The sequence below is a fragment of the Muntiacus reevesi genome, chromosome 10 (genome assembly GCF_963930625.1).
Source record: "Muntiacus reevesi chromosome 10, mMunRee1.1, whole genome shotgun sequence".
Taxonomy (NCBI): domain Eukaryota; kingdom Metazoa; phylum Chordata; class Mammalia; order Artiodactyla; family Cervidae; genus Muntiacus; species Muntiacus reevesi.
Genome location: NC_089258.1, coordinates 31,261,687 through 31,279,876, shown reverse-complemented (window position 1 = coordinate 31,279,876; position 18,190 = coordinate 31,261,687). Strand labels below are relative to the sequence as shown.

The following is an 18,190-nucleotide window of genomic DNA, read 5'->3' as shown; positions in this document are numbered from 1 at the left end:
TCAGGAGAATCTCCCGCACAGTGGACGGTCTCTGACACGTGGTGCCCCCTGCCCCCACCAGTGCATTTGTGTGTCTGAAGTATCTCACATGGAAACAAAAGTGTGAAGGTGTTAGTCCCTCGGTTGTGTCCAGCTCTTTGCAACTCCGTGGACTGTAGCCCCCCCCCCCAGGCTTCTCTGTCCATGGAATTCTCCAGGCAAATACTAGAGTGGGTAGCCATTCCCTTCTCCAGGGAATCTTTCTGAAAATGTAACATCTGATTGCCTGCCATCCCTTACCCACCACTAATAAACCAACCATCTTTCTACGTTAATTTCATTTGCAATTCAAAAAAAGATCCCACATTTAGAATTAAAAGAAACATTTAAAAAGTGTGCAGGGTCATGTACTAAAGTCGCTTGAGACTGCAGAATTATGTTTACATTTCCTATTTATATTTTTTGTATTTTCAAACTTTTCTATAGGGAAAAATATAATTCAAGGAATTAGCTTCATACCATTATTTAGACATCTATCAGGAAATGAAAAACAGCTGATATACCATTCTAGGAAGGAAAATTAGACTAATGAGACTTATCATCTTTGCATAAATTATAAGTGTTCCTTGAGTTCAGGAAATAGTACTACAAATTATGGCCATAAATACGTGAAAACAACTTGCCGATTTTAGTCTCTGCAAAAAAATCCAAGTATGACACTTGAAAAAATCTTGTGAATATTTAAGCTTTATATTATAGATGGACATTGGTCAGACCTGTAATTTATATTTTTTTAAATGGTACAATATGTATTTGTTGGGGTAGGATGTATTCTTTTTCCCTACTTCCTGATAGCTAGAGCATGGATATAAGACTTAAGTAAACAGTGGCAAGGTGTAAGTTCCCTGCGGGGAATTTTGAAGCTTGAGGGATTAACAGAGAGGTATGTTGGGTCAATTAGTGATTGTTTCCAGGAAGCGACCTCAAAATCCAGGGTCTAATGGGGCAGCCTCGTCCTGTTGAAACATTCCTTTAGCAGTAACTTGGCTGATGCTGGTTTCCCTTCTTGCCTGACCTGACCTGCTTCCCTAAAGCTCAGTAGATTCCGTAGGTAGTCGGACACCCATCAGAATTAGAAGCAACAGGCTAGTTTTTGGCAGAGTAACAAATGCATGTATAAAGAGACTTACATTGTCAGATCCATCTCATGCTCCTTTGAACGTCTCATAGTGCCCACTTGAAGACCATGTACACTGTATGTGTTACTGTTTGTTTTCCAAACAGAGCTAAGTGACTTTTCTAATTAATTTTCCTTGTTTTGGCTATGTCTATTAGGCAGTTGGAGAAGGAAATGGCAACCCACTCCAGTACTCTTGCCTAGAAAATTCAATGGATGGAGGAGCCTGGTGGGCTACAGTTCATGGGGCCGCAAAGAGTCGGACACGACTGAGCAACTTCACTTTTCACTTTTTATTAGGTAGTTAGCTGTGATTTGCCACTCTGTTCAGCAGAAGATATATTGAGTAGCCACTGTTTGCCAGGCACTGTTCTAGATGCCAGAGATACTGACATGCAAGAGATACCTTTCCTTCCTTTGTGAAGCTTACCTTCTCATTGAAGGAAGATAGAAAATAAACATATAAACCAATATATAAGATATTTTTGGGTATGGGTAAGGGAAATGAAGATGATAACATGAGATAATTAGTGGGGAGAAGGTGCTGCTTTACCTAGGATAGTCAGGTTTGGCTTTTGAGGAAGTGATATTTAATAGTAAGAAGACATGAAGATCTACAGAAAGAATATTCCAAGATGAAAACACATGCATGCAAAGATCCTGACACAGAAATAAGCTTGGTATGTGTGTGGCTAGAACCCAGCTAATGAGGGGTGAGTGGAAAGAGATGAGGCTGAAGGGTCTGACGGGCGCTAGTAATGTCGGACATTATGGACCACAGGAAGGATTTCGAGTAGGAAGCTTTGCAGAGTCTTAAGTAGGAAAGGATGTCATGTGAACTGATTTATGCTTTTGAAAGATCACTCTGGCTGTTCTGTGCAAGCTGGACTTTAGGGAAGAAGCATGGAGGAAGAGGAATTGGTTAGGGGCCTATAGCAACAGGCAGATAAAAGGTATTGCTTACTTGGCTCAATTTGTAACTGTGGAGAAGTGGTTTCTACTGACTGTTCTCAAGCACAGACGGTCTTCTTTAAGAGCTAGTCCTAGTATGCATGCCACTTTAGCCTGTGCTTTCCAAAGTATGGTTGTAGGACAAGATTAGAGTCTGTTGTAGATTATGGAGCACGTATGTATATGCTTCTCACTGGTTAATGTGTAGGAGAGTATATATAAAATGCCAGAAGGAAGGCACTGTTGGCCTTCTTCTGTGTATATGGAAGCCAGAATCATGTTGAGCAGGGCAGTATTATGGGGCAAAATTTATGCACAGGAATATTAAAAAAAAAAAGAACATAATGAGTATTCTCCTGTGATTTGAAGATCTCTGTGTTGTTAACGTCCTTCTCTAAAAGATAAATGTTGCTCTCAGGAACAAGGGGAAGAAACACTAGAATATATCACACAATGAATGAAATCATGAAACTTTAAATGCATGAAACATTATTAAGACCATGAAGAAATAGAAGTGGTAGGCATTATACTAAATGAAGTAAAATTGGTACTAAGATAGAAATGACTTATTTTTGGAGATGTCTCATTTGCATTAATATCATTTTCTGTGTTCTAGAAAAGATTTTATAATGAACATAGTTTACTCTTTTAGAAAAACTTTTTTCTTTAAAAGCCATCCATCTACTTCTCCTGCAATGACTCCTTTACTGTTAGACCTAGCAGTAAGCTTTGTATCTGTGGTCTCTTACCTAGTAGTCTCCTTTAAGATTTATAATTTAGAATGATTTCCTAGCTAGCCATATGTGCACCTTAAGAGCAGAAATCAGACTATAACTACAGAAATAAACTAAAATTGATTGGATTCTGGGATATCCAGATGTCTGCTCTGAAAGAATACGCACTTTAGTGGCAACTAGAAAGAGTAGTTTATATATTTGTTTGAACGCTTTTTTCCCCTTTTGATCTCTACCACACATCTCTAAGGTGGGGGGACTGTTTCAGAGATCCTCATTTGAGGAACATGAAAAGCGTGACCAAGGAAAGGTTAACTTGGACATAGCAGTGGTATAGAATGGACTTGCCTTGACTGCTTTTAGATCTAAGGATGTCTGATTTTTTGTAAAAGCACAAATTTGCCCGCCAGACTGGAAGTGTTTTCTGTTTTTTTCATCAAAAACCTTGGACTCCCTCCCACAAGGTCTTCTCTCTCAGCCATTTTTTTTCTCTTTAACTTTAGTTCTTAAGTTCCATATATAAACAAAGTTCGACTAGTTAGGAAAAAGTCCCTCTAGAAAAAAAAAGCCTCTAATTGTGAGACCAGATGGTAAGCATTATTCAGCTGATGGGGGTGTGTAGATTTCAGGGAAGGTGTGGTAATCTGATCTGGTTCTGCAGCTGTGACCTCTTGTTCTAAAACAGCCTCTTTCCTCCCTGTTTTTTGCTTCTACATTCCAGCACCTCTCCTTCCATCTTTGTGGGCACCGGGGCCCTCACAGATCGATTTGACAGATGCAGAAGAAAGGAATGAAGCTCACTCTGCTATTTATTCCAACCCACAATATATTTTGAGTCGTCTTCTCCCCATGTTACTTGTAATATTGGCAGATTGTACAGAATGTAACCGCTCTTGTTCAGCCCACCGAGAGAGCCTTTGAGGACTCACATTGCCATGAGCCCATCAGGATGTCTTCAGGGCATCTCCCATCTGAACTTATGCAGTTTCCTCAAGCTAAAGCTAAATGAGAATCAAGGGCATCATCTACATTCTCCTCACCTCCCCTCAGAAAACACCAGCCAACACTTTCTTCTGTGTTTCCTCCTTCAGTGGAAGGTAGCACCATCCTTCCTTCTCCCAAATGGAAAATCTAGAAATCATTCTCAACTCATCTCTAAAATACTTTGCCAGTCTTTTCATATTTCTCTTCTCTCATTGCCACTGCCTCTGTTCAGGCCCTTCTTATTTCTCCTCTAGGATTTGGAAGTATCTGGTTTTACTTTTATCTTTATCTCGATCGTTTTTTTCTTCCTTTCTATTTCAGTGTTGTATATTAAACCAGATTCTGGCCAATGAGACTGATGAAGTTAAAATCTCATAAGGTAGATGAAGTATTTCTTATGTGTTCTGCAGCCACATATTATAGTATGTGGCTATTCTGAGAGTCAGTGCTGGAAAAACCTCAAATGTCTTTGCCAGGCTCTATATGATCTTGAACATCTTCTCTTCTGGTACTTCTGCTTCTGACTTAACAATAAGCGACCACAAAGTGCTTCCTCTTTCTTTCATGCTGTTGCATAACACTTCTTGGTATTACGCCTTAATTTGTGGGGATTCATCCATCAGAAATGTTCTGGAAATACACAAACAACGTAAAGGACTGTCTCTATTGAGTACCACAATATTTTATCCATTATCTTCAGTAGGTACTGAGTTGACCAGTGAGAAAGTCCAAAATGATTTGGGGCTTCTGTGCTTCTCTATGTTCCTCTCTTTTCCTTCTCGTTGTTCTTGTCACATCCATCTTCAAGTGATAGGAATCTCTTATAATTGGGATGGTGTCTGAGGACTTTTTGAAATGCCAGGTCTTCATGGTGTAAAACATGCTTCCACATTTTGCCCTGGAGGAACTCTGCACTGGTACTGTGCTACACCAGCCTGGATGCATTACGCCTCCCACGACGGCAGAAGGTAATGTGGTCAGGTAGACCTGCAGTGCTTTTACAGGTGTCTCAGTCTGATCCTCATCACACCCAGCGGAGGGGGCCAGGAGCTATTGTTTCTCTACTTGATGCATGTGGAGATTGGGGGTTCTTTTCATTCTTATCAACCTGCCTTATGAGTGTGAACTTGAATCTCCTCAGATTATGTATAGGTAGACTGTCCACAGGTTATCGATCCAGGGTCCCCAATGCACTTCTCAATTTCTCTGACCCGAATGGATGATGGTTGGCTCCTTTTTACTGAAGGGGTTTGGATATAGTTTTTGTTTTAAGCCTGGTGGTAAATCCATAGCTTGAGCAAAGTTGATCTCATACTATTCAGTCACTATTGTTGAGAAGCCTAATCACTTAGGAATTTTCCAGGGCCTCTTTTCCACCGCAATAATCCACCTTCAGCTTTTGGTCAGTTTGGTCCTCACACCTCTGTGAAAGAGTGGGGAAGGGAGAAGAAAGAAAAGCTCTGTGGGACTGATTTTAGATGTTAGCTTTTGAGGTCTGTCCTGAGTCTCTTAAATTAGTCAGGTCTTGAAGACCCAAACACCGAATGTTGGAACGGTGTGGTTGTGAAGAAGGGAGAGGACTTGGAGTTCTTCAATGAAACACCCATGTGTATTACCTCCCGGTCAGGCCACAGAGTTCCCACTTCCTGTCTCTAATCTGGCGAGGCTTCCTGCGTGGTTGATAAAAACCCATTGGACTAGTTCTGGAGATCATGGCTTTTATCACAGAGGTCTTGCTCTTTTTGAATTTAAAAATTAGGAGAAGTTATAAATAACAAATGACTGTATTTGAATTCTATTACTTTTGAAGAAAGGCAGTTTGAGCAAATCCATGAGAATAAGGATGTTCCCTTCTGCTGCCTGGAAGGGAAAAAAGATCATGTTATTTAAAATCTATTGAGATGCATGTTGTTGGTATCTAATCCAGCTCTGAATTTGAGCTCAATTAGAGCTTTGATGAAAGAAAGGGAAAGGAGTCTTGAAAGAATGCTCTGCCATTCATGAAAGGCCTGCATGTTTTTAGTTTCCAAGTAAATGGAATAATGGGACCATGTATTTTCCATCCAAGCATTTTCCATCCTGAGAATAATTCCCTTCCCAGCTTCTCAATGAATAATGCATTATATCTGAAACTCAAGAGGCATTCCTTTGATTTTCCTTTATGTTTAGCTTTCTGAGTGATTTTCAAGCAAGGAAATTCAAGGACTTGGAATGAATGCTTTATTAACATTTTTACTTGAAGTTCAAATAGCTCCATGGCTATTATCTCCTGATATTTGAAATATTTTTTCTTTCCTAAGGAAAGTCTAAGGTATTATATTTGTTAGAAAATGAAGCACCTTGGCCAGTCTTCAAAGTGAACAGCAGTTTAAAACCAATAGACATTTGTGTTTAGAACAAAGAGCTTTATGGGGGTACTTTGCTCCTTTCTTTATTTTCATTTCCCCGCTGAAAAGTTTCAAAAAAGAAAGCTCACATTCAAGACTGGGTTGTTTGGGAGACTAAATCTCATTTGTTTACATTTTGTGAAACTCATTCCTTGAGGCTAGTCCGATTCTCGACCCCAATCCAAGCCTCCCTCCCCCTAGGCTAGTACCATTTAAATCAAAATATTCCAGTGCACTTCTGGGATTATCCCCACTCCCTGTCTGCTCATTGTATAGCCTGATTATATTAACACAGAAGGGGGCCATCCAAGTGAGATGTAATGGGACAAGACCTCGCCCACCCCATCATGTTCTCTTATAAAGGATCCCTCTAACATGGTAGTAGATTTTAACACTATTTCAAAACCTCCTTTTTCTCTGGAAGCCAAATGAACGGCTTCAGCAGCTAAATAAATTGGAATTAAGAATATAATTTGTTTTCCATCTTTTATAGTTACAGTAAAATCTTCATGATTTAGAAGAGTTGGGAAAGTGAGAGAATTTAAATAGGAAAACATCTAAAGCATACAATTTTGGCTTAAAATTTTAACTTTATTAATTTAAGAAGTGGGAATGTAACATTTTCTGGAGCATAGACTTTGGAGCCAATTTAAGAGCAGAAACTCGGGGTTTGCCTCTGGTCTGCCGCTTTCCAGGACCATGGCCTTGAGCAGGGTATTTTACCTTTCTGGGTCTCAGTTTCTTCCTCTGTGTGGTGGGATAACAGTTTCCATCTCACATGGCTATGGTGCAGATGAAATGAGTTAATATTTGTAAAGCATATAGAAAAGCCCCATCTAAGTGATAACTGATTAAAAATCAAAGTAAATATACATCTTATCACTGGAAATTGCTACTTCCAAACAGGCTTGTGTTACAGAGCAGATAATAGCGATATTATTGTTATTGTTTCTGATAAGAAACATGGAGTGATTATTTTCTTAGCCCTGGAAGCTCAGCTGGTAAAGAATCTGCCTGCAATGCAGGAGACCTCCGGTTCAATTCCTGGATCAGGAAGATCCTCTGGAGAAGGGAATGACTACCCACTCCAGTAGAATTGCCCGGAGAATTCCATGGACTGAGAAGTCTGGCAGAATTCCATGGACAGGGTTGCAAAGAATCAGACATGACTGAGCAATTTTCACCGACTCACTCTTTTACTCCTACAACAAACCAAATGAAGTAAATGTAATTATTTCTACTTTTCAGATGAGAAAAACAGGTAAGAAAACTAATTTGCCAACAATAAGGACCTATTGTATAGTATAGCCTACTGTATTCAACAACCTTATAGTAATCGATAATGGAAAAAGAATCTGAAAAAGTTTATATACCTGAATCAGTTTGCTGTACACATAAAACTAACCCAACATTGTAAATCAACTATACTTCAATAAAAAGAAAGTTTTTTGCCTAAATTCATCCAATTTAATAAATAGCAAAGCAAGGATCTGAGGTCAACTGAATCCAGAAACTGTGCTTTAACTAAAATGAGAGGGCATTTGTCACAGTGATTTTTTCCTGAGAATAATCTTTTGCTATAAAACACAGTATTTTTATAAGCATCCAAGTGTGTGTCCTAAATGCTGAATATCTCTATTTCATATCTCAATTGTTTGGCAAACTCGTTTTGTTCAAAATAATCATCAATGTCTCATAAGTAGCCAATTTAGTAAGGTCCTGAATTAAGGAGATTTTATTCAATTGCTCATTTTATTTTATTTTATTTTCAATTGCTCATTTTATTGTCAGAACCTTTTCTGGTTATTTCAGGAAATGAACATTTTATTTCAAATGATGATCTGATGCCTTTGAAGCTCAGTATTTTTACCTTGAGCTGAAATCATTTCACCAGATGGGTGCTCCCTTCATCATTCTGTTTTTCTGTTCTCCTGCTCCCGGACCCTACAGGTGCCTTTATCGTCTGCTGGACTCCTGGACTGGTCTTGCTACTCCTCGACGTGTGCTGCCCCCAGTGTGACGTTCTGGCCTATGAGAAGTTTTTCCTTCTGCTTGCCGAGTTCAACTCTGCCATGAACCCCATCATCTACTCCTACCGCGACAAGGAGATGAGCGCCACCTTCAGGCAGATCCTGTGCTGCCAGCGCAGTGAGAACACCGGCGGCCCCGCGGAAGGCTCGGACCGCTCCGCCTCCTCCCTCAACCACACCATCCTGGCTGGAGTTCACAGCAACGACCACTCCGTGGTTTAGGAGAGGAACTGAGATGAGAGGCGGTCGTCATCCATTGAGGGATGAACAGCCTCCCCCTCCCCACAGGCCAGGGCAGGGTGGGGTGTGAGAAAGAGGAAAAATACCTTCGTGTACTTAAACACTAACCCATGACAGTATTTGTTCCTTGACCCACCAAGACGTGACATATATTGAGAAATTAGCTTATGTGATACCCCTCATCCTGCTCCCATTCCTTTTGAAAGTAGAAAGTGGAGATCTTGCGATGGAATTCATATGCAGACTCTGGAGTGTCCATGTTCACTACACTAACTAGCCTTCAAAAGATTTTGTATGGTTTGGTGCAAGTCAGAATGAATTCTGACTAATTGAATCCACAACTTCATTTACATACAGGCTTCCCTTTTTTTCTTCTTAAAGGATACATTTCATTTAATAAACATGTTTATGCCTATCAGCATGCTTGTGATGGATAAGACTGTAGACTGTTTTTAAATGATTTGTAACTCCATTTTTTTTCCTTATGTTAGGAAAACTGTAAATTAGAATTACGTTTTTAGAAAGCATGCATGAAAATGTATGTATGCAGTATGCCATACTTAAAAAGACAAAAGAGTATTAATTTTAAATGTTCTAGGAAATAGAAAAACCTAGATGTCAAAGCCAGTATTTGTTTAGGTTATGAAACAAGCAATGATCTAATCACAATATTACCTTTTTTTATTAAAGTGTTGTAACATGTATAAAACAGGAAATGTAAGTTTATTATCAGAAGAATATGTACTCTTTAAAAGTTATAGAAGATGAGCACAGTGGTATGGTCCCACATATTTATAGTACCCGAGTACTTTCTAATTACCAGTTCATCAGAGGAATTTTTTAATAACCTGTGTTTTTCTGTATTATAATACACAGTCATTGTAGAAAACTTGAAAAATACAGAAGTGTATAAAACAGAAAAAATACTGATAATATCACAACCCAGAAGTAACCACAGTTAACAGCTTTTCCCCCCGTGTATGCTATATGTATATTGTATACCTTTTTATATAATTGCAGCCATACTGTAAACAATTTTATAACCAGTTTGTTTTTTTCCACTGCAGAATTGCCACATTTTCCTATGGCATTAAAAATTTTACAAAAACATGACTTTAATGGCTATATAATATTCCATTTAATGGATGCAACTCAATTTAACCTTTCCTGTATTGTTGGTTATGTCTAATTTTCACAATTATAAATAATGTTGCAAAAATTTATGTACATAAAACTTTGTCCATATAATTGATTATTTACTTAGGATACATTCCCGTGAAGGATTTTTTTTTAAATGTGAAATGTCTTTTTATGCTCTTACCTTTTATAAAAGGAGATTTCCTACTTTTGCCCTGTGTGGGTGGCAACAGTGAGGAAAGCCTGTTAAATTACCTTTTTACAAAGGAAATGCAGTGGTTACTTTAGTTGAGAGTGACTTTTTTATATAACAAAATGGACTGGAAACAATCTGTTGTCACAAAACAGCCAGGATACCCTACTTAATATGTTTAGCAATTCCAGATTTCATTTAAGCAACAATGACCCAGCTCTTGGTAACCACAACTTTAATGTAGAATTGAAGAAAATGCAAAGAAATCAAACATGCCGAATGAATAAAGGATCACCTTCATGTCAAACAGCTTCTGTAGCAAATGGGTTGAGTGTGTCCGAACGTGACCAGATGCTCACTGTGTGTTCTTTAGGGCCGCCCCCACGGATGCCACCATGTTAGGTGATGCCTATTTAACGGTCCAGGTAAACTAATTATTGCATCAGTTGGTAGTAATATGTAACCAGTAAAGTCACAGGCATGAAGCAGGTGTGGGAAAGTTAGGAGTATGTTTGAGAGAGAGATGTCCAGGAGAAGAATGTCTGTTTAGGAAGGAGGAAGTCAGCGTCTGGTCACCATTTGAGCAGAGGGCACCCTTAACAAGTGCCCAGACCAGGAGGAGGATGGGGAAGCAGTTAGCAGAAAGCTGTCTGTACAGGTTTTATGCAAAATACAGAGCACTTTATAGAGGAAGGAAAGAAATGAACTTGGACTTTGATTCACGCACACTTACTCTGAAGATGTGGACTATTTGAAATTTGAAAACATGCTACGCGGACTTTAATAAATCATTCCGAATCAGTGTTTGGCAACGTATGGTTCTGGTCAGCGCTTGTTCTCTTGTTCAAGAGTCATCTTTGCACTGCATGGTGTCTGCCTTCTGTGACCTCTTTCTGTCCCTGCCACAGGGGCTTCTGAACTCAGAGGGGAACCCACCACATGCTTCCCCAGCTCAGAACTGCTGTTTTTTTCAGAGTCACAAGTCTCTTCAGTGTCCCAGAGGTGGTGGTTTATGTTGTCTGAAAGGAGAGATAACATCTTAGGATTATACTTCATCTCAGCAGTCTAACTATGTGAGTGAGTTTCTTTTGGAAAAACTCATTTTATAAAACCTTTATGATGTCTTTATGGTAAACTCTCACCAGGAATTTATAAACTTACGGTTATCTTTATGTTTTTAATAACTAAGATAAAAGTGATAGGTACCTCCCAGTTGTATGCTAATTATATTCTTTTCCATATGTTGCTAAGATGGGGGAAAATAACAAAGTGTTTATTCAAATGAATGTCTCAGTGAGTATTTGAAATAGGATTCTGAACTTTTAAATTTAGGTAGTTGTATGTTAGAAATCAAATGCCTCAAAACTCTTATTCACAAATTAACCATGTTTTGTTGCTGTTTTTTTTTTTTTCCCCAATGAAAACATAGTTTCCTGGATTCGAAACCTCAACTAACATTATACAATTAGTGAGTCTTAATGGTTTTCTCATGTTCTTTCCCAGTTAACTATTGCTTTATGTTCCATTGTTCATCATCTTTCTCATTTATTCCATGAGTCTCCCAACTTCTAAAATGGAATTTTGTGATATTGTTTCCAGCCTTTCTTCTTAAACCCAGAGTGTGACTTGTGCTAGATAAAAAACATAGAAATACTTTATCAGGTCCCTTCATTATTACAAGACCTTTGGAAACAAATTGCTTATTTTTTAACACAAAGTGAGTTGTACCTGATCCCAAATGGCTCAGAGGCTTGGGGTTGTTTCTTTGTGTTGGGATGGACTTGAACTTAGGCACCGTCTGACAGAAGAAATGTGTTTAACCAAGAGCTAAAGCAAGTCATCAGTCTTCCACAGCAGGGATCCGTTAGTCTGTAACATTCGTCTGTACTTTGTATAGTCTAAATAAAAGTACTCTGATTCTTTGATTGATAGTGCTCATATTCACAGGTTACTTACTGTTAATCTGTTTAATGATATGGCAGGTAAAGATCATTTACAAATCTAAAGTAGAGATTGATAAAGTACGGCCTATTGGCCAAATCTACCTGTTTTTGTATGACCTGTGAGCTAAGAATGGGTTTAACATTTAAAAATCACTTCGAAGTGATTGGGTGGGGGGGGGGAAAGGGAATATTTTTTGAAACATGAAAATTATATGAAATTCAAATTTCATTCTAAGTAAGGTGCTGCTGTGGTTCTTCTCACTGCATCCTGTCAAGGAGCACATGATGATTTGTTCTGTTACTGGTAACGTTAACTGGATTTCTTAGGATGATGTCTGCCATATTTCGCCACTGTGGGGGAAAAAAACCACCTGTTTTTTCTTTTATAATAAGGATTTTGTAGGAAATATTCTGTTCTTCATCAAATTTTAATATCTGATTTTACCATCCATTGATATTTCTTGGATGAATGAATCATCACTGATGGTTGCCAAATGAATTTCTAATTCTCTTTTTAAAATGTATTAGTTACCTCTCTACTTTGAAAAAAAGCTTTGTCCTCTCCCATTTATTTATTCATTTATTTGTACTAATATGGGCTCATGAATTCTGATTTTATCCAGTTAGTTATAATGTTGCTGTTATTTTAAAATTAAACTTTTGAGATAATTTTAAGTTCATGTGCAGTTGTAAGAAATAGTATGACAAGATCCTTGTACCCTTAATTCAGGTTCCCCCAGTGATGATACCTTGTGAAACCAGAGTACGACATCACAGCTAGGATACTGACATGGACACAGACAAGGTAGTGAACAGTTTGGCCACCACAAGGATCCCTCCTGTGTCACTTTTATAAACACTCTATCTCCCTTACCCCCATTCTGACTCCTTAGCAACCACTAATCTGTTCTCATTGCAGTTACATTTTAACTTTTTTCGTATTGAAACTCCTAAGAACTTCTATATATATGACAATAGTTTCAGAATGTGGGGCTTGATACTTCCCTAGAAGTTGTTATTTCTATGTACTCTCCATACAGAGAGGGGGGGTGGTTTGTGAATATAAAAGCTACACAAACCTAACAACATTTCAAGGAATACAAAAATAAGTAAAAAGTAAGAATCTTTCCTGTGGGATGGAAGCTGGACCGCAGACACTGGTTGAGCACATTGCCCATCAAACAGACTGTCACAAAGCGGCTTTCTGTTTTCTTTCATGAAACCCAGTGTCTTCCCATTGGCATCAGGGGGTGTGGCTTCAGTCTGCTGCTTGTTTTGCATCTTATCTCTTAACTTTCATCTTTCTTTCAGGAAAGGAATCTTATGTCACTTTGTATTCACCACCTCCCCTCACTGTGCTAAATAGTACTTATTAATACTCGCTTGTTTAAATGAAAGAAAATGGGTGAGCCACAAGAAAAGGTATTCTTAACCAAGAAATGCTCCTTAGTTCCATAAGCGTGATAAAGTTTTGCCTTCATGTGTAAGAATGTTGCAGTTGAAATTAAGTAGGAGCAATGAAAAAACAAGGACATGGGCTGCAAATGAGACAACATTTGTGCCTTCTGTGGCTTATTTAACTTATTTTGATTTTTAATATTGTGTTTTGAATCTGTAGTGTTATCTACATTTATATAATTTGTATTTTGATCTTTGCAATGACATTGTTACACATGAGGAAATTGTGTCTCAGAGGGAAAATTGGGGGTCTGATATTTGTTGTCTAGAGAACTTTTTGAAACTAATTATTTATTCTTTATGTTGTAATTCCCAATTCCTCATATGTACTTACCTTGACTCTCCAAACAAATGATGAGTTTCTTGAGCAGTACAATGTATTGAATTTAAAAAGTCCTTTAAAGAACCTGGTACAGTAAAAGTATTAGATAACATGAGGTCCATGGGCAGGCACCTGAACTGTTCTCTGTAGGGTTTACATTGTTGCAAGTATACCTATATCCTGAGCTAGATTATACATTCTTTGAGAATGAGATAGTCTGGTATTTTCCACCTCCTTTAAATGAATTCAAGTGACTAGAAGAAAGCTGAAAATATGGTGCCTTTATTAAATGGTTCTTGACTGAGAACTATAAGAACATAGTTAGGTGTTGTCATTGTTATTACTATCACTTGTTCTTTAATTTATGCATCCAGAAGGACTTTTTTGAGGCCCTCTATGCAGTAGGCCCTTGGGATACTGCTGTAAAGGAGATAAGCAAGACCTTTAATGAACCTTAAAATTCAGTAAGAGTGAGGGAGATAATAGGGAGAAGTAAGTTAAAAGTAAAATTACAAGTTGTATTAAATGCTATGAAGAAAGTATTGTATGACAAAGAAATTAAAGGAAGATAAAGAAGGCAGAGAGAGGAACTGCCTTTGAGAGTCTAAAAAGCCTTCTTTTGGGGACGGGAATTGTCCTCTCAAAGCCCACTCCTTGAGCCTGAGTTGCATGAAGGTGTGGCTCTGACAGGCTCTTCAACTTGTACCCACATAATCAGGGCCCATGAAAACACCCCATTGGAAAAATGGACTTGAATCCAACATAAATAGGTAGGAATTCCAGGCAAGATGTGTAAGGGCTTGGCGAGAGAATGCATGCATTTTGGAAAGAAGGACCAGGAGAAAGAAGCTTGAAAGGCAGCAGGTATGATGTCTTGAATGATTTTGAAAGTCATTTTATCCTGTGACATAAGTAGACTGTGTTAAAGGACTTACATAAAGGAGTGACAGAGTCTGGTTTATGTCTCAAAATAAACTGAAGAGGAGGAAGCTTGGAGGCAAATGACAGGATCGGAGGTTGGCACATTAATGAAAGATGAAGGTGGTCATGGAGGTGTCGAGAAGGAGATGGATGAACGAGATGTTTGGGACCTGGTGATTGTGTAATGAAGTCATTCCTCAGGTTGTGACCTTGGCCTCTGGACAGATGGGGTGTGAGATGGTGGCACTAAGGAACATAGGGTGATGAGCAAGTTTACAGGAAGAAGATGGTACGTTTTGCACTATCTGAGCCACCCAAGGAGAACTGTGCAGTTGGGAAGCGGCTGTGTGATACATGAAGCTCAGCGTGCGTTCTCAGGACTGAAGATCCAGATCTTGGAGTCTAGTCCTCTGCTATCCTCCTTCCCATTCCTCCTCAAGAGAGGAAACACCAGAGCTGTGGACCTGTTTGAATAGAAGGAAAGAAAAGCAAGGAAATGGGGAGGAATAAAAGAGCAGGACTTAATAAAGGAAAATATTATAAAGAAATGTGGAGATATTTCTTTTTCACAAAATAAAGTTAGCTAAATACAGCATACTTGGTGGTGGTGGTTTTTTTTTTTTTTTTTTTTTTTTTGACAGTACATTACAGAGATAGATCCAAAGTTGATAAATATGTACCTACCTAATTGTATAGTTGAGGCAGAGATGTTTAGAACCCTTTAACGTCTTACATTCTCCCTCCTGGGCTGTGGGAAAACTACAGTTCTGTTCAGCAGGTCTGTGTGACGAATCAGGGCCAGTAGCCTGTAAGCAGATGCTGACCAGTGTCGTTTTCTAGGCGGAGGAAGTAAAAAGCTCCTGCGCTAGTCTCCAGATCTTTTTTTCCCCAAAAGCCAAGCACAGAGATGTGAACATGAAGAGAATGATGTCCTCATGAGCCTGGGACCTGGCATGACTCTCTAGCGCAAAATGCCTGCCAACTTATAATGAATGTATAGCGTGATCAAGAAATAAACATTTATTGTGTGTATGGTAAGGTTTTTGTGGTTCATTTGTCACTGCAACATAGCTTATAATAACTAATAAATAGTATTAAATTTTTATGAACATTAGGTTTCTAATTGTTTAGCTTTTCTGGATCACAGGGAATGTACATTAAAAAAAAATTTTTTTTTAGAGAATAGCAGAAAACATACCCCAAAATTCGTATCAGTTTATGGTCCCACATGTATAAGAATATTTCATCAATACTAGATGCTCTCAGTTTCTTTAAAAGTTTGGATGGAAAAATCCCAAAACTTAGATATAAAGAATTTCTATATAACATATGTGTAAAAGAAGAAATCTCAAGGAAAATTTAAAAGTATCTTGAACTAAATAAAAATGAATATACAACCTATCAAAATTTGTGGGATGTAGTCAAAGCAGTGCTTAGAGGGAAATTTATAGCAGTGAATGTGTATATTAGGAAAGAACAAAGATCTGAAATCAATCATCTGAGCACCCACCTTAGGGAAATAGAAAAGAAGGGCAAATTAAAGTAAGTAGAAGAAAAGAAAAAATTATTACTATTTTAGTGTGCTGAGCCAAGAAAAAAGATATACAGGTGAAGGAAGAAGAAATACAACTGACTGTGTTTGCAGATAGTATGTGTACATAGAAAATCTGAACAAATCGACAAAAACCTGAAACTGATCAATTATAGAAAGGTAAGTGGTATGATTAATGTGCAAAAGTCGATCACTTTCTTATAGCAATGAACAAGTGGGATTTGAAGTTAAAAACAACGCCATTTACATTAGTGCTAAAGAAAATGAAATACTGGATTGGCCAAAAAGTTTATTCCATAATCTTATGGAAAAACTCACATGAACTTTTTGACCAATTCAGTACTTAGATATAAATCTAACAAAACATGGACAAGATCTATATGTGAAAAACTAAAAATTCTCATTTAAAAATTAGAAAACTAAATAAATGGAAAGATATTCCAAGGCTGTGAATATTGTCAGGTGTCAGTTTTTCACAAATCAATTTATAGATTCAGTGCAGTCCCAACCAAAATCCCAGAAAGATACTTTATAATATTAACAGATTAGCTAAAGTTTTTATGGAGAGCAAAAAGACCCAGAATAACCAATGCAATAATTAAGGAGGACAAAATTGGAGAACTGACACTATCCAACTTTAAGATCAAGACAGTCCAGCTGACACTATCCAATTTTAAAATCAAGACAGTCTGATACTGGTGAATTATTGGACAAGTAGATCAATGGAACAGAATAGAGAGCCTAAAAGTCGACCTGCCCAAACATAGTTAACTGATCTTTTAGAAGGAAACGAAGATTTGTTCCAACACAATGAAACAAATGTAGTCTTTTTAATAAATGGTATTGGAACAACTGAATATCCACATGTAAAAACATGAATCTATACACAGACCTCATACTCTTCACAAGAATTAAAATGGATTAAAGATATACATGTAAAATGCAAAACTACAAATCTAGAAGTTAACAAAGGTAAGAAAGCTTTAAGATGACCTCGAGTTTAGCGAGGACTTTATAGATACAACACTAAAGGCATGATCCATGAAAGAAAGAATTGATAAACTAGACTTAATTAATTAGAAGTATCTGCTCTGTGAAAGATGCTGTCAAGATAATGAGAAGACAAGCTGCAGACTGAGAAAATACTGGTAAAAGATGCACCTGATAAGGTGCTCTTTCCCAAAATATACAAAGAAATCTTAACATTAAACAGTAGTAATAAAAGTACAATTTTTTTAAATAGCTAAAAAACCTGAACTGGTGTTTCACTAAAGAAAATATATAGATGGCAAACAAACATACAAGAAGATGCTCAACATCATATATTATTAAGGAAAATCAAAAAACCAAGATACCGCTATAAACCTATTCAGTCAGTCAGTTCATTTGCTCAGTCGTGTCCGACTCTTTGCCACCGCATGGACTGCAGCACGCCAGGCCTCCCTGTCCATCACCAACTCTGGAGTTTACTCAAACTCATGTCCATTGAGTCGGTGATGCCATCCATAAACCTATTAGAATAGCAAAAATTTTAAAAACTGATAACATCAAATGCTGGCAAGGATATGGAACAATAGGAACTCTCATTCATTGCTGGTGGGGATGCAAAATGGTTCAGCTACTTTATAAGACAATTTGGTGTTTCTTACAAAACTAAACAGATTCTTCAGTTCAGTCGCTCAGTCGTGTCCGACTCTTTGCGACCCCATAAATCGCACACATTCTTAGCAGCATCCAGCAATTGAGATCCTTGGTACTTACCCAAAGGCTGAAAATTTATGTCCACAGACAAACCTACACGTGGATGTTTATAGCAAGGACAACACTTTTCATTGTTTAGAAGCCCTGTTTGGATGGTTCTTAGAGGCACCTAGTTAAGGGTTTTTGAAATATGAAGAAAATACTATATGGTCATAAACTTAGCTTCATCTTTAGACCATGTTTTCCTGACGGTGTCCTCAATTTGTTCTTTGCCCAAAGTCATTTTTACTTAGCACTGTTTACTATTTTTAGAAATTGATAGTTATAAAACCAAACAATTCCTGGATTCTTTATATTTAACAATCCTTTAGCTCATCTCTCTCCTGTTGCATTTTACTATAAATGTCTATAAGAACACAGGCAAAACCTGCAATACTATACGTGGATATCTCCTTAGTTAAACTACTCAGCCTGTAGGCAC

At 37.8% G+C, this 18,190-nt stretch overlaps 1 protein-coding gene across 4 annotated transcripts in view; it reads left to right on the top strand.

Annotated features, from left to right (window-relative positions):
* The window catches only part of LPAR1 (lysophosphatidic acid receptor 1), a 166,424-nt gene extending 150,930 nt beyond the window's left edge, over positions 1-15,494 (top strand). For all 4 annotated transcript variants that reach the window (XM_065946352.1, XM_065946349.1, XM_065946351.1 and 1 more), the window contains one exon: positions 8,163-15,494. In XM_065946352.1, the coding sequence (XP_065802424.1) occupies positions 8,163-8,464 (302 nt within the window). In that variant the 3' untranslated portion in view covers positions 8,465-15,494. The remainder of the gene's footprint in view (positions 1-8,162) is intronic.
* The last annotated feature ends 2,696 nt before the right edge of the window (positions 15,495-18,190 follow it).